The following is a 12808-nucleotide window of genomic DNA, read 5'->3' as shown; positions in this document are numbered from 1 at the left end:
ATGCTTCATTTATAAAGCGCTACATGGACTAGCCCCACCTCCAGTGTTTACGTTGTTCAAACCTAGGAATTCAAGTGGCCTGAGAACAAGGGCCTCCTCCAGAGGAGACTGTGAGGTCCCCCACAGGAAAACAACTTTTGGACAGAACACTCTCTCTGTGAGGGCCACGAACATCTGGAACAGTCTTCCTCTGCACATACGGGAGAGCCCCACACTGATCAGCTTTAGAGCTCAGCTCAAACTATGGCTGAAAGCAAACCAGTCATGTAACCATTAGACTCTAAACATTCCCTGTGATGCTTCTATTGTATATTATATTTTCTTTCTTATGTAATTTCTTTCTTGTGTATTTGCCTGCCTAGGATGAAAACTAGCTTTGTAGCTATAATCCGGCATATTTACATTTGTTTTTATACTGATGTTCATTAATGTGCATTGTCCCTATTCAAATAAATAAAAAAATAAAAAAAATAAAAAAATCTAGTGGCCTGTTACAGCTGTGAAAAATAAATAAAATTACAGGTACACCATATTTTAATTCCAAGGTTTGACAATATAACATTATGAAATATCACTTTATCCTTACCAAGTCTTAAGATTAGTTTAATACAGCCTCTGATGAACAATAATACATGACATATTTCATATTAATTTCACAAAACTAATCAAAAATGACAAATAAGTGTGTGAAAAATGAAGCCCATCCTTTTTTTCAAATGCACATGTGACCACCTCTACAAAACCAGAGGTTTTGGCAGTTTGCTGGTGTGGAGCATTCAAGTGCATGTTAACACAGTACTAAAGAGGAAAAACAGTATCTGTTGATAGTCCCTTGATTGCTGCTCTGCATTTTGAACCATATCTCGGTTTTTCATAGTGTTAACTACGGTAGTTTTGGTTTTGTTCCTTGTAGGTTTCCTTTGGTGGTTTATTGGCTGTGTTTTTTAATTTATCCGTTACCTACCCTTTGCTTGTTAGGTTTGCATTCCTACCTGGTAATAAACTTGAATTTGGAATTTAACTTGGTTCTCACTTCTGAGCAAACCATCACAGATATTATAAAGTGTAGTCGAGCCAAGGAACAACCATTTTCCTTTTATAATGTCACTGAATTCAGCACTTCACCTGAGCAGTTGCAAATCACTCTTGATTCTTGACCACAAAAATATAAGAGGTAGACTTTACCTTTTTATTGTTACCATATTCAGAGGACATGCTCAAGAAATATTACAAAATAATAACAGAGTGGTGGTGAAACTTAAAAAGGCCATCATATAGTGTTTTTGTTGTTCTGGCTGCATTCCTGAACATGACCAGGACCCCAACTGTGCATGTGTACCAAGCTTTTTTTCTTTTATGAAAAAGTTAACATTTCCCAACATCCCAACACTTTTTGCAGCACATGTAAAATGAAACCACAGAAAAATAATTCACCACTCACGGCAGAAATGTTCCACCCACAGCGAGATACTTTAGTACCATTTCTCTATCACTTCCTAACCTCTGCTTACACACACAGTACATAAATGCAAATAACAGATTCCACATTAGTTTCTTCTGGCTGGCTTTAATTATTACCTAATCATCTAATTTACCTTTCCATCCCAATGGCCTTAATTAGCTCTGTATATTCAGGAAAATTAGACACTTGTAGTATCCTGTAATAAATAAACACACTTAGTGCACTTCAGGGTATGAAGAATTTGCTGTTATTTCCTTCAATCGTCTTCACAGTGATCCCCTTACATTTACCACACTTTATACACTTCTGCATAGATGAATGTCGGCGTTCTTGTCACGGCACTATTAATCATCTCCAGCTAATGGGATCTGCTGTCATTTCACCTTGCAGAGAAGAACAGAAACTGCCTAATCTCATGCTGCCTCTAAAAAACCTTCACGAAAGCCCAGAGCTGCCTTTTTTTCTGCTGCTTTTTCTATTAGGTTAATCCCCTCTGACACCTCTGCGCTTAACCTCTTTCTCTCGTTAGACTCTCTTCTGCCAGTTCCCAAATCTTGAATACTTAGAGAGAGACAGTGAAAACCTCTTATGGTTTGCAATGATTAATTTCAGTGCGTCTAATTTTACTTTTTTTTTAATCTAAGGAGCACCGATAAAGAAAGTGCTCAGATGTAAGGCAGGAGTAACAGTACAAAAATGAAAACGGAATGCAATGATTTGCAAATCATTTAAATCCTACTGCATGCTTGATTGAAACTTGTATGAAGAGAGTATGATTAGAATTAAAACTTTTTTTTTTTTCAGAAAAATATAAGCTTGTTTGATGCCAGTAACACATTTGAAATAAATTTGGACAGGTTGAAATGAAAAACAAGAGATGCAGTGTAATGTTGGGAAGATAAAAACACCTGATGCTTATCTTAAATCTATTACAATAATGTTAAAAAAAAACTATTAGATTCATTGGCAATGTGTAAACAGCCTGATTAGGTGTAAAAGAACATCCCAGAGAGCATGATCTTTAGGTATACACATATATGTATGCCTGTGTGGCATCAAATAATAAATGAACATACATAAACAGAAATAATAACATGCTCAACTTACAAATGTACCTTCAAATTCTTCTTTAAAAAGTCAAAATTCACTCATTGTAGACCTTTTTCTGTTAGCCACCATCTTGATGCTGTGATGCACATTCACATTTTGTAGCCGTTTAAGGTTTCCTCATGGACATTGACAGTAAGGTTACAGTGAGGTAAGAGGCCATCATTCATTCAAAATTAATGCACTAAGCTTCAGACTACCATCTACAAAATCTTTTGCACCAATGAAGAAAAATCACTGCTTTTTTATTCGATACATTTTATTAAAAAAGGAAACCCAACAAGAACTTTTTTACATAATGATCAAGGATTTTTATTATCTTAGTCTCTGTCATCAGTTTCATATCATTACAGAAAATGTTATAGTACAGCGTTTATCAATGTCTCCTCATTGCTTAATAATTTCCTTAGGAGTGCTGGTCACATATATCTGTACAATATGGTTCTTATTTTTTCTGTACATTTTCTGTGAAGTTGGTTAAAAAGGCTGTCAGCACTTAAAGAAGCTGTTTCTTTTCTTTATTCTTTTCTTAAATAGTTGATCAAATAAAAGATTATCTCTCCCAGGTTCAGCTCGCCCCTGGTGGGCTTCGGAGCTGAGCTTACACCTGGTCACCGTAAATATAAGGAAGCTTCAGGGTCTGGGCCGATTGGGGTGTGCCCCCCCTCCCCCACCCCCCTCCCCCTCCCAACACCACCTCTTCCCTGCCCAGGCATTTGGCACTGCGCACATAAACAAGACTCACAAGATAAACAACAAGCAAAGCTCTTTGTGAAGCCATAATGATGCATACTAATGAGAGAAAAACAGAAGTGTCACCTTGATGGGCGCTCAAAAGAGGAGACGGCCTTGATGTACACCCTCTTCCTCTTAGCTGAGCACCATGGGAAACCTGGAGCCTTCCTTGTTTTCTTCATTTTTCAAAAAACAGGTTATTTTTTTCCACTAAAGATGAGAAAATAATAATTTTCTTTTTTTTTTTGTCCTGGCAGGCACCTACAGCTGTCTATTAAAATGCTACTGCTATAGATAAGATCTAGCATTGAACACACAAAGCAATTGCAATGAAAGGAACAAAGTTGCCTTAATATAATAATGATAATAATAAGAATAATGATAATAATAATAAGAATAATCATAATAATATATTACAGAATAAATCTCTTTTTATAATTAGATTTTTTTCATTAAAAGTTATATTTTCTTTGTTTGAAATACTATAATCTTTTTAAATCAATTTTTTATATGTATCTAGGTTGTGATCAAGATGTTGACTATACCTCAACGTTATCCAAATCAATAAAAACTAGCTGTGCCGTTGCATATTACAGAATAGTCAATGATATGTGGACATGCACCGTGAACCACCCATTCCAACCCTCGCTATATGACGCCATCTCGCTCGTCTCTCTGTGATGACATCATAGCCGGCCGATGACCATGACGTCAACCACCTCGCCCTTGTGCAGCTCCACGTATTGCTCTGTTTTTGGAGGTAGCATCAGGAGCCCGTTCGCACTGCGCATACTCATCAATCTGCTGCTCACCTGGTTCCCTGCAGCAGAGAGGAGCATGCGTTAGATTATAATGTTTTTTCTAGGTTTCTGCATATTCTTTGTGTTTCAACTTAAACTTTGGCCTGTTAGCACTGTGTTGCACACATTTACATCTACTGATAAATTGAATCAACTGTTGACTTAGACTCTTGAAAATCATGTTGCACAGATTGTATTAACGTTTTATATGCTGCATTTTAAGGCGCTGGACTGGTGACCTGTCCAGGATGTACCTTGCCTCTCATTTAATGACAGCTGGGATAGGCTCCAGCCCTCCCACAACCCTCAATTGGATAAAGCAGGTATTTAAAATGGATGGTTGGAAGTTACATTTTAATATACTGAGAGTTTTTATATCTCTTTAGATAGAGATCGGGCAAAATTTATATTTTTGTGTTTACAGTTTGAACTGTAATGTGCTAACAGACCATGCTTCAGTAATTGAGGGCACTCTTGTTTGCCGACATTTGGCTCCCGTCAACAAGCTCCAGTCATGTTTTTTTTGTTTGCTCTTGTTAATTATCCTTTCCACCAGCCTTACTCCTCCTTATCTTCCTGACATGTTTTTAGCTTTTTGTCTATGTTTTCATTCTTATTGACCCTATAGTTTCCTATCATTCAAATTTTTCTTCTGCTCCCTTGACTTTATCTTCCGGTTTATCCACATTAGGGGTTCTCTGTCTCTAACTTCATGTCCTATTACGGGTGTAACATTTCTCTCTATGTTTTCCTTTTGCATGTTTGCTTCCCCCTCTGTGATCCATGTCTGAGTTCCTCCCCTCTTCCTCCAATTTATTCAGCTCCCTGTGTCTTCATGTTTTGTAGACCTTACATCCAGTTATATCTAAGAAACTCCAGCTTCCTTTATACAGCTGTTTTTTCTCAACCTGTTGTTTCCTCACCTGCTAGCCTTCCATTTTTACTTTTTGTAACACTTCCTAGCTTTCGATCCTGTTTAGTTGCTTGTGAAAAAGTGTTGTGCTCTGTGTGTGTTCTTACTGAGGGTTCAGAAATGCACCTCTAAGATATTCTAGAGAACCGGTTGATTATGGGTGGAACTAATGCTTTACACATTCCTGTGCATTAGGGGAAGTAAAGATTTTCCGGGAGCAGGTAATCATTTCATTCACAAAAGATCTAATAGTTATATATACAGTACATACATATACTTGACAGATAGAGACAACTGGTCCGACCATTTTGCATATAACTATGCAATTAACTGATGCCTAGATGTTTTGGGGAATGACTATTCAGCAGAGAACATACAAAATATATTTTGATCAACTTAAAAGCAGCAATACTGATGTAGAAAACTGGGCTATATTGCATGAATATGTCACAGTATTTGACACTTTATTTAAAAGAATGAGAAGTTGCTTTTATAATGTGCATGTGACTTGAGGATTTGGAAGTCAAACAACCAGAATGTTCCTCCTTATCTGAGAATCATACCAAATACCATACAAAGTAAAGTGGTATGAAATCTGAAATTTTCCCTGACGGAATGATTCAACTGTCTGTTTTTACTGGTGTGTCGTTTTGTACCTGTGCTCTGTGCCCACGGCAGAGGCTCCTGGTGATGCCATGTCAAAATGCAGCGGTGGTATTCAGGGCGCGGGTCCAACTTCACATCACAAGACAACTACAAGCAAACATACAACTAAAGTCAACACATATTTGTTTCTTTTCAGTTCAGGTATCTACCTGGATTTGAAAAAAACAAAAAAAAAAAACAGTTTTACACTTAGCATTGATGAGATTTCTTCCTTTAAGAAATCTTTTGTTACTACTACTGAGTGACTTTGAGATAATGGAATCCCTCTGGCGCTTACTCAAATTTCTGATATACTAATCCTGCTGTTCTGGGCCTGAAAATAAAGTAAAATTAGGATTCTTGCTCGAATTCAGACTTTAACTAACTTTGCTAGAGACCCTGATGAAAGCCACATTCTGAAACAAGTTTACCTCACCAAAGTTATTCTATCTACAACTACTTTTTAAAGTATTCACTTTCATGCAGCAAGGATTGATTTCCTGCCTAAATCAGGAGCTGGATTGTAAAATTCTCTTAATTTCCAATTCTTCTGGCTCAAACAAAGAAGACTATCTTCAAATGGCAGACATCCCAGATCTGGACATTCACTAAAATAAAATAGAATTTGGAAAAAGGCGACTTTCAAACCTAAATGATGCTAAATGCATTCCAAAACATGATGTATTTTCTAACACTGCAAACAAGAATAAGAGAAAAACTATTTCAAGGTTGCTTGCAAAGGTAAAAGTTTTATCCAAAGTCTGTTTGACCTGGGTCTGATGCCATTGGCTTAGGGAAATTGTCTGGCTACATCAACGCTTTCACACCATCAGTCTCTCCACTAAGTGGCACTAATACATTCAAGTTGATTTCCAACTGCTTTTTAACAGCAAGTGATGTAGTATCGCACTCTGGACGGCCCCCATAATGACAGGGGACCAGATCCTTTACTTAATAATGCTAGCTGGAGACATAAACTGCATCTGACCAGGGTGCACGATATTCTTATGATTTTTTCCACTCCACAGTTATGAATATTGATGACTGTGGAGCAGGCGTTTGGGTCAGTGAGAGCCATGATGCATCAGCCAAATCACAACAAAACACTAGTCATAAATATGTATCAAGCGGATGATGAAAATATTATTAAATCATAAGTTAAGATAAAATTAACTGCAGTGAAGCACCCTGGAGGTTTAATATAAACACTAATATAATATTTTACTTTTATTTTTTGTTGCACTTTCTCGCATCTACAATTCAAATGTGATCATAAAACAGGAGAAAAACTTTTCGAAGGAAATGTTGCCCTGTGCGTCCTACCCTCGCTTTGATGATGGTGGGCCTGGGGTCCAAAATGCCCTGCATTTTCCTCAAGGCAGGGATTACAAAAAGATTACAGGTGACAACAGCGGACACGGGGTTTCCTAGGACAGAGGGATGGACAGAGAGAGGACCACGACAGGAGAGAGCAGAAAGAAAAATATCTGAGTAACGTGTCAAAGCAAGCAGCAGGCTGAATCACTCTTTCTCTCAACTTCACACACTACCTGGGAGGGCAAAGATTAGTTTGCGAGCACCGTCCATGTCCAAGGTGGCAAATGTTGTTGGTAGACTGAGGACCAAAGTAAAAGAAAAAAAGACAGACATAGGTTGACTACAACATTTACATTGATGTGCAGTAATGTTTACATATATACAATAAGTGACTACACCACTCCCTCTCATCTACTGTATATCATTTTCACATTCTATCTGTGAAGCACTCCATAAACGTGTTGTAAAAGATGAATGAATAAAGCAGTTTCCTTTTACATACCCTGGTTTCATGAAAACACGACCAAAATGGATCTGAGCATGAAGATCAATATCCAGCACCTGCTTAAGGTAGTCCTAAAAAGGCATTAGAAAGAGAGAAAGTTATGAGCAGAAAACTCAAAAACAAAGAGGGTACTTTGCACATCTACTGCTTGAAACAGGTGTACTGGAGGATGAATGAATGCAAAACAGTAGAATGAACTAACACACACAGTCTAACATGCGAAGAAAACATTAATTTGCGTGTTCAAAAGTTATTATAATTATGAGGTGGCTCTAAGTGTAACTTTATAACATATGCCATTCTCCTAATGTCACAACATTCAAAGCAACACATAATTCTCAATGTTGCAATCTGCATAATTTGAAATCCAAGAGACTCTCTTTAGCACAAAACTATCTATCTTAAATGCATCCAAGAATAAGCTTCTGGGAAAGTGAATAGTTATACACTTAAAAATGTTCTTTTTTTTAAACATCAAAAATTGTTTGACTGATGAAGGTCTGGAACAGAGATGTCACAAATAAATGTTTTAATGCAAGTTAGACTGTGCGCACGAGGTCGCTGTGCTAAAAACAGAATACTGACATCAGGACCCAATACAGATAAAAGTGATTGTCATAAAAGATGAGACTCTCATTTTACTGATAAAGTATTTTAGTTTGCTTTTCCAAAAATAAATTTCGTCCAACAACACATAAAAGGTAACTGACATTTCCAGTGAATTCCACCATCCTCCTGCCTGCCACCAGGTGTCAGTGAAACACAATGTTTTTTCCCCCTTTTTCCACTGTACCTTCTCTCCCATGGACACTCCTCCTGAGGTGATGATGACATCAGCACGGCTGATGCCTTCATTCAGAGCATTGAGAAGGTCATCGGGGCTGCAAGGCAGGGAAAAAACACACATTTGCGCTAACTACCAACTCACCCGAGAGGAAATAATGTAGGAATGAGGAAAATAGAGAGCCAACTTTGGACAAGAGCAACTGTAGTAAGATTATGACAGATATGGTATGGATGTGAAAAGTATCTGTAACATAGGGGAGTTCTGAAAGAGATTAGATCTGAAGGCGTACTTGTCTCCCACGATGCCCAAATTGATAGTGGGGTAGCCATGTTCCTGTATGGTAGCCAGGAGGGTAGAGCGATTGCTGTCCCTGATCTTTCCAGGATGGAGGTCGTCCTCTGGATTCAGCAGCTGCCACAACAGAGGAGAAATTAAATGTTACAGACACTCATTAATTCAACAGAAGTTTTTTAAGTGAAGTCTCCTTGAGCAGCAGTGACAAAGTTTCGTGATTAGAGAAATAACTGTTCATCAGGAAGGCAAGAAGTTATTAGTCTTTTCCGGCAAAAGTCCTTTTTTCCACAATCACATAAGTAGGCTACTGAGTTTAAACTGCTGTCTGCGCCCCCCCCCCCCAAAAAAAGATTTGGTTAAGAAATAAATAAATAACTCAAACACTGATTAATGATATGTGAAAAATACATAAGGAGTTATGGGACTTTTTCCCCAATTTGTCACATTCTATGGACAGAAAAAGAAAATACCGTGTAACAACATTTATCAATAATGATCATCATTACTGTACTTGTAGCTCTACTGGCCAAAGAAATTGATGAACACTACCGTTTCAGTTACCTTCTGGCCTTGCTGATACATGAATAACATCAGTATGATGCAATGTGCGTTAGTTATATTTAATAAATCCCCGCAATTACCCTACAACATGCACTAATGCTAATTACCACTGTGGGGACACAGAGGGGACATTGGATTTGGTGAAGGAATCCCCATTCTGCATGTTCATAATGAGTTTTCTCGCAAACGTAAAGTACAATTACCATTATTAGAAACAGCTCTGATCAGGTTTTTCTGTTTTCTACATCTCAGGGTGATGACAGCAATGATATTCAATATGATACTCAAGATATAGAGTGTACATCTAAAAGAATAATCTTGTGCAGTTTGCTTAAGAATTAGATGAAAGCTGAGCTCAATTTCATCCACTATGTCATCACATAGTCTAACCAGAGAGCAGATGAAGGTCATAAATGAACTTTAACAACTTTTTTTTTTTTTTTTTTTTTTTAAACCTTGAATCGGGTTACACCCCATGAAATTTAACAGTCAAAGGGGAAATGCACAGATGTGATTCCACTGCTTAAAAGGAAACACCAGGTCACAGACAAACACATTTTCCACTACTCAGAACACATTATGAAATAGTTGAACGCACATTCACCTCTCAAAGTTGTTCTCGTGTCTATAGCCAGAGCAATCACAGTGATTATGCATAAATACGAACAAGGTATTCTGTCAGGAAAAATGGTGCAGCTTGAATGAAGCTGAGCCTGTTGGGTGAATTGAAAAATGGAGCACTTGAGGGGCATATTTGTCTTAATTAGAAGACAAACTTTTTAAAATTCTACCTCATTTCCTGTGGACATGACGGCCACCACGGGGAATTTCTGGACTTCTACCTCTGTGACTCCAACAGTAGCAAGGAGGCCAATTTCAGACGGGCCCATATGAGTTCCTTTTGCCAGCACACACTCCCCACGTTTGATATCATGACCGATAGGCCTGTGGAGGGATAAGCACAGGGAATTTAAAACCTGCAGAGACCCAAAATGCGTGGGTGGATGGACACTAAAAAAGATAGGAAAACAAACAAATAAATGGGTACATTATCAACCATATTGCAGTATTTCATAACTATAGTTTTGATTTTGTGAAATGACAGCAAAGCACGCAGTAATAAACCAACCTTATGTCCTGTCCCGGACGAGCTTGTACTAGAATTCGCACCTCCAGCTCCTCTGTGCCCTAAAACATGGAACAGTTGTCAGATTGATTCCAGTGAAAAGTAAGCCATGAAGATTTCTGTAATCTGTCCATTTCTGCAATGAACTACAATAGTTTTTAGTGATCATGTAACAAGTTTTACTGCTGTTTGGGTTCTGGGTGAAATACCACGCTTACGTCTTCTGACTCGCGGAGGAGCTCGGTATCTTCCACCTGGACTACAGCGTCTGCCCCGCATGGTATGGGTGCACCCGTCGTCACCCTCATCACCTGACCAGGCATCACTGTGTGGGTGGGCTTCACATGAACAGAAGGGACAAAAGCAATTAAGGAGGGAAATTACAAATGCAAATAAATCAGGGCACAACATTCTCTTCCTAGAATGGTTTGATTTTTGTGGGGCAGCTTCACGTTCTGACCTTATTTTCAGTCACAGTCGGATATACTAACAGCAGGGCAAGTAATCTTATAGAGGTCTATTCTTCACAATGAATAATGAAATGCAAGAAGAGAGCAAATAAGTGAAGTGGAAGTAGCCTGGTGAATGAGGCTGAGTGCTGGCAGTGTCAGCAAACTCGGTTGTGTTCCGTCATTGAGTCGCCACTGGTGAGCCAGCTCCTGTTCAGTAATGGCTGCCAGATTAGTTTATGTTCTGGGTGTACTGGATTTTGGCTCGTTTCTACAAAGAACTGGCACAATTAGCGACATTCTCACTGATAACAGACCATGTGGTGTAACCTGAATCTTTGGCCAACATAGAGACCTTGTTCAGTGTGAGCACACAGACTCAGGCTAGTTAGGCCAGTTGGATTAATGAGGCCTTTATGAGGATACCTAAGATCTTACAAAGCATCTCATCAAACTGAAAACAACTTTGGTTAAAATGATAAAGAAAAAAACAATCAAGTCAAAACGTATAGGAAAAACCACTTGAAAAAAAAAAAATCACAGATGTGGATCAGAATATAAAGAAAAGGAAATGTACAAAATGCATGCTTGCATGTGTGCTGAACCTGTCAAAATGAAACAGTAAGGCATTAAATATATCTCTGAAGCTTAGTCTTGCCTCAGAAGTCTAATGCATTGAGATTTTGGTCCTGCTTTGTGTGAAGGGCTCTTCATCACCTGCTGGGGGAAGTGGTGTTAAATTACAGCTGATCACAGCAAGAATGGAAGAACAAACGTAAAATACTTCATTTCCACAAGCAGGCCGTGCAGACATTTGTGTAATAGTGACTCCAGGTTTGTGTGTGTTTGTATGAGAGAGAAAAAGAAAGCCTATGGACACCAACCTGCTCTCCAGCTTGAGACTCTCCAATGATAAAGCGGTCACCTGGGCCATCAGCCGCTAAAAAAAGAAGAAGATAGATTTAACAGGATATAACATGTGCAGCTGAAAACTTGGGTGAATGTCGAGGAGTTTTTGAAATTGATCTTTTTACTTTTGTGGGTTATGAGCAATAATATGAAGAGCGGAGGAACCTTTTATATGTGTTGTTGTATTAAACATCTAACAAACTGATACAAAGTATTTTCAATCCAGATCTTAAATATAATAAATCTTAGAGTAAGAGCTTCTCATGTAAGAATTCAAAACGCGTACACAGACCGAATCTATCAATATTGCCACAGCCAAATATCTGTTTTGAGGAAATGAGAAAATGGAAAAATAAGAAACACTTTTATTGTTCTACTTTATAATGAAGAAAGAAAGAAACAGAATCAAGAAAGATGCTTATCACAAGATAAAGCCCTACCCTATACCCTACCCTAGATGCCTAGATGCATAAAGTCCAGAGAGACCTTAGGTGTTCTTGTCCTTCAACTCCATTAGCAAGAAGCAGCAACAGATGCTACATGGAGCAGTTTTCTGAGCTGCTTGAACTTGATCTCCAGGTTAACAAGGCTTCTCTGTTTTTTCCAAGAGTCTCAGTCATTCAATTACCAACAGGGAGAATGTTACCTATATCTTACCTAAAAAAAAGTTGTCACAGTCGTAAGAATGTAAATCCCCAAACAATAGGAAACTTTGAGCAGTTTGATATCTATCGCTTTCCAGAGAAGTCCACTTGGTAGGTCATTTCCAACACTACAAAGTTTATTCGTCAAACAGTTCACCCTGGGAGAAGTCACCCTTAGTACACTATTCCTGGGGGTGTCCTTCCCTGTTCTTGTGATCTGTCTGTAACTACTGGGGCAACCAGGTCACTTGATCACGAAGGCAGACACATCAGCTCTATTCTTTAGGTTCATCAGTTGCCTGCAAATGCATCCTCATAAAAGCTCACCAGAGTCTCTGAAGACAGGTGCACACGGGTAACACAGCCTTCACTCTTATGTATGGAGCTTCAGAGAACACAGGCAGATGCCCTCACCATCACTTAGATTATTGGCTACTTCACAGAAAGACCACAGTTTGAGACTGAAGGGTTGTGAGTCCGAGAAGGCGGTCAGCAGAACAGGACCTCCACAGATTCTTGCTATCTGCTGAAATACTCGGCCCACACTTCAGTTG

The 12808-nt window shown here is 38.5% G+C and overlaps 1 protein-coding gene across 2 annotated transcripts in view; it reads right to left on the bottom strand.

The window, feature by feature from the left end:
* Window positions 1-2842: 2842 nt before the first annotated feature.
* The window catches only part of gphnb (gephyrin b), a 107979-nt gene continuing 98013 nt past the window's right edge, over window positions 2843-12808 (bottom strand). The window contains exons 15-25 of one of the 2 annotated variants that reach the window (XM_075458832.1): window positions 11586-11641; window positions 10471-10590; window positions 10256-10314; window positions 9918-10071; window positions 8561-8682; window positions 8278-8365; window positions 7482-7555; window positions 7210-7277; window positions 6986-7089; window positions 5674-5770; window positions 2843-4124 (exon numbers count right to left, since the gene is read on the bottom strand). In XM_075458832.1, coding sequence (XP_075314947.1) covers window positions 3991-4124; window positions 5674-5770; window positions 6986-7089; window positions 7210-7277; window positions 7482-7555; window positions 8278-8365; window positions 8561-8682; window positions 9918-10071; window positions 10256-10314; window positions 10471-10590; window positions 11586-11641 — 1076 coding nt within the window. In that variant the 3' untranslated portion in view covers window positions 2843-3990. The remainder of the gene's footprint in view (window positions 4125-5673; window positions 5771-6985; window positions 7090-7209; window positions 7278-7481; window positions 7556-8277; window positions 8366-8560; window positions 8683-9917; window positions 10072-10255; window positions 10315-10470; window positions 10591-11585; window positions 11642-12808) is intronic. The other variant, XM_075458833.1, reaches the window with a different exon arrangement.

This window comes from Odontesthes bonariensis, chromosome 24 (assembly GCF_027942865.1).
Source record: "Odontesthes bonariensis isolate fOdoBon6 chromosome 24, fOdoBon6.hap1, whole genome shotgun sequence".
Classification (NCBI taxonomy): Eukaryota; Metazoa; Chordata; class Actinopteri; order Atheriniformes; family Atherinopsidae; genus Odontesthes; species Odontesthes bonariensis.
Note: the sequence above shows the minus strand (reverse complement) of the source record. Positions and strands in the feature narration are given on the sequence as shown.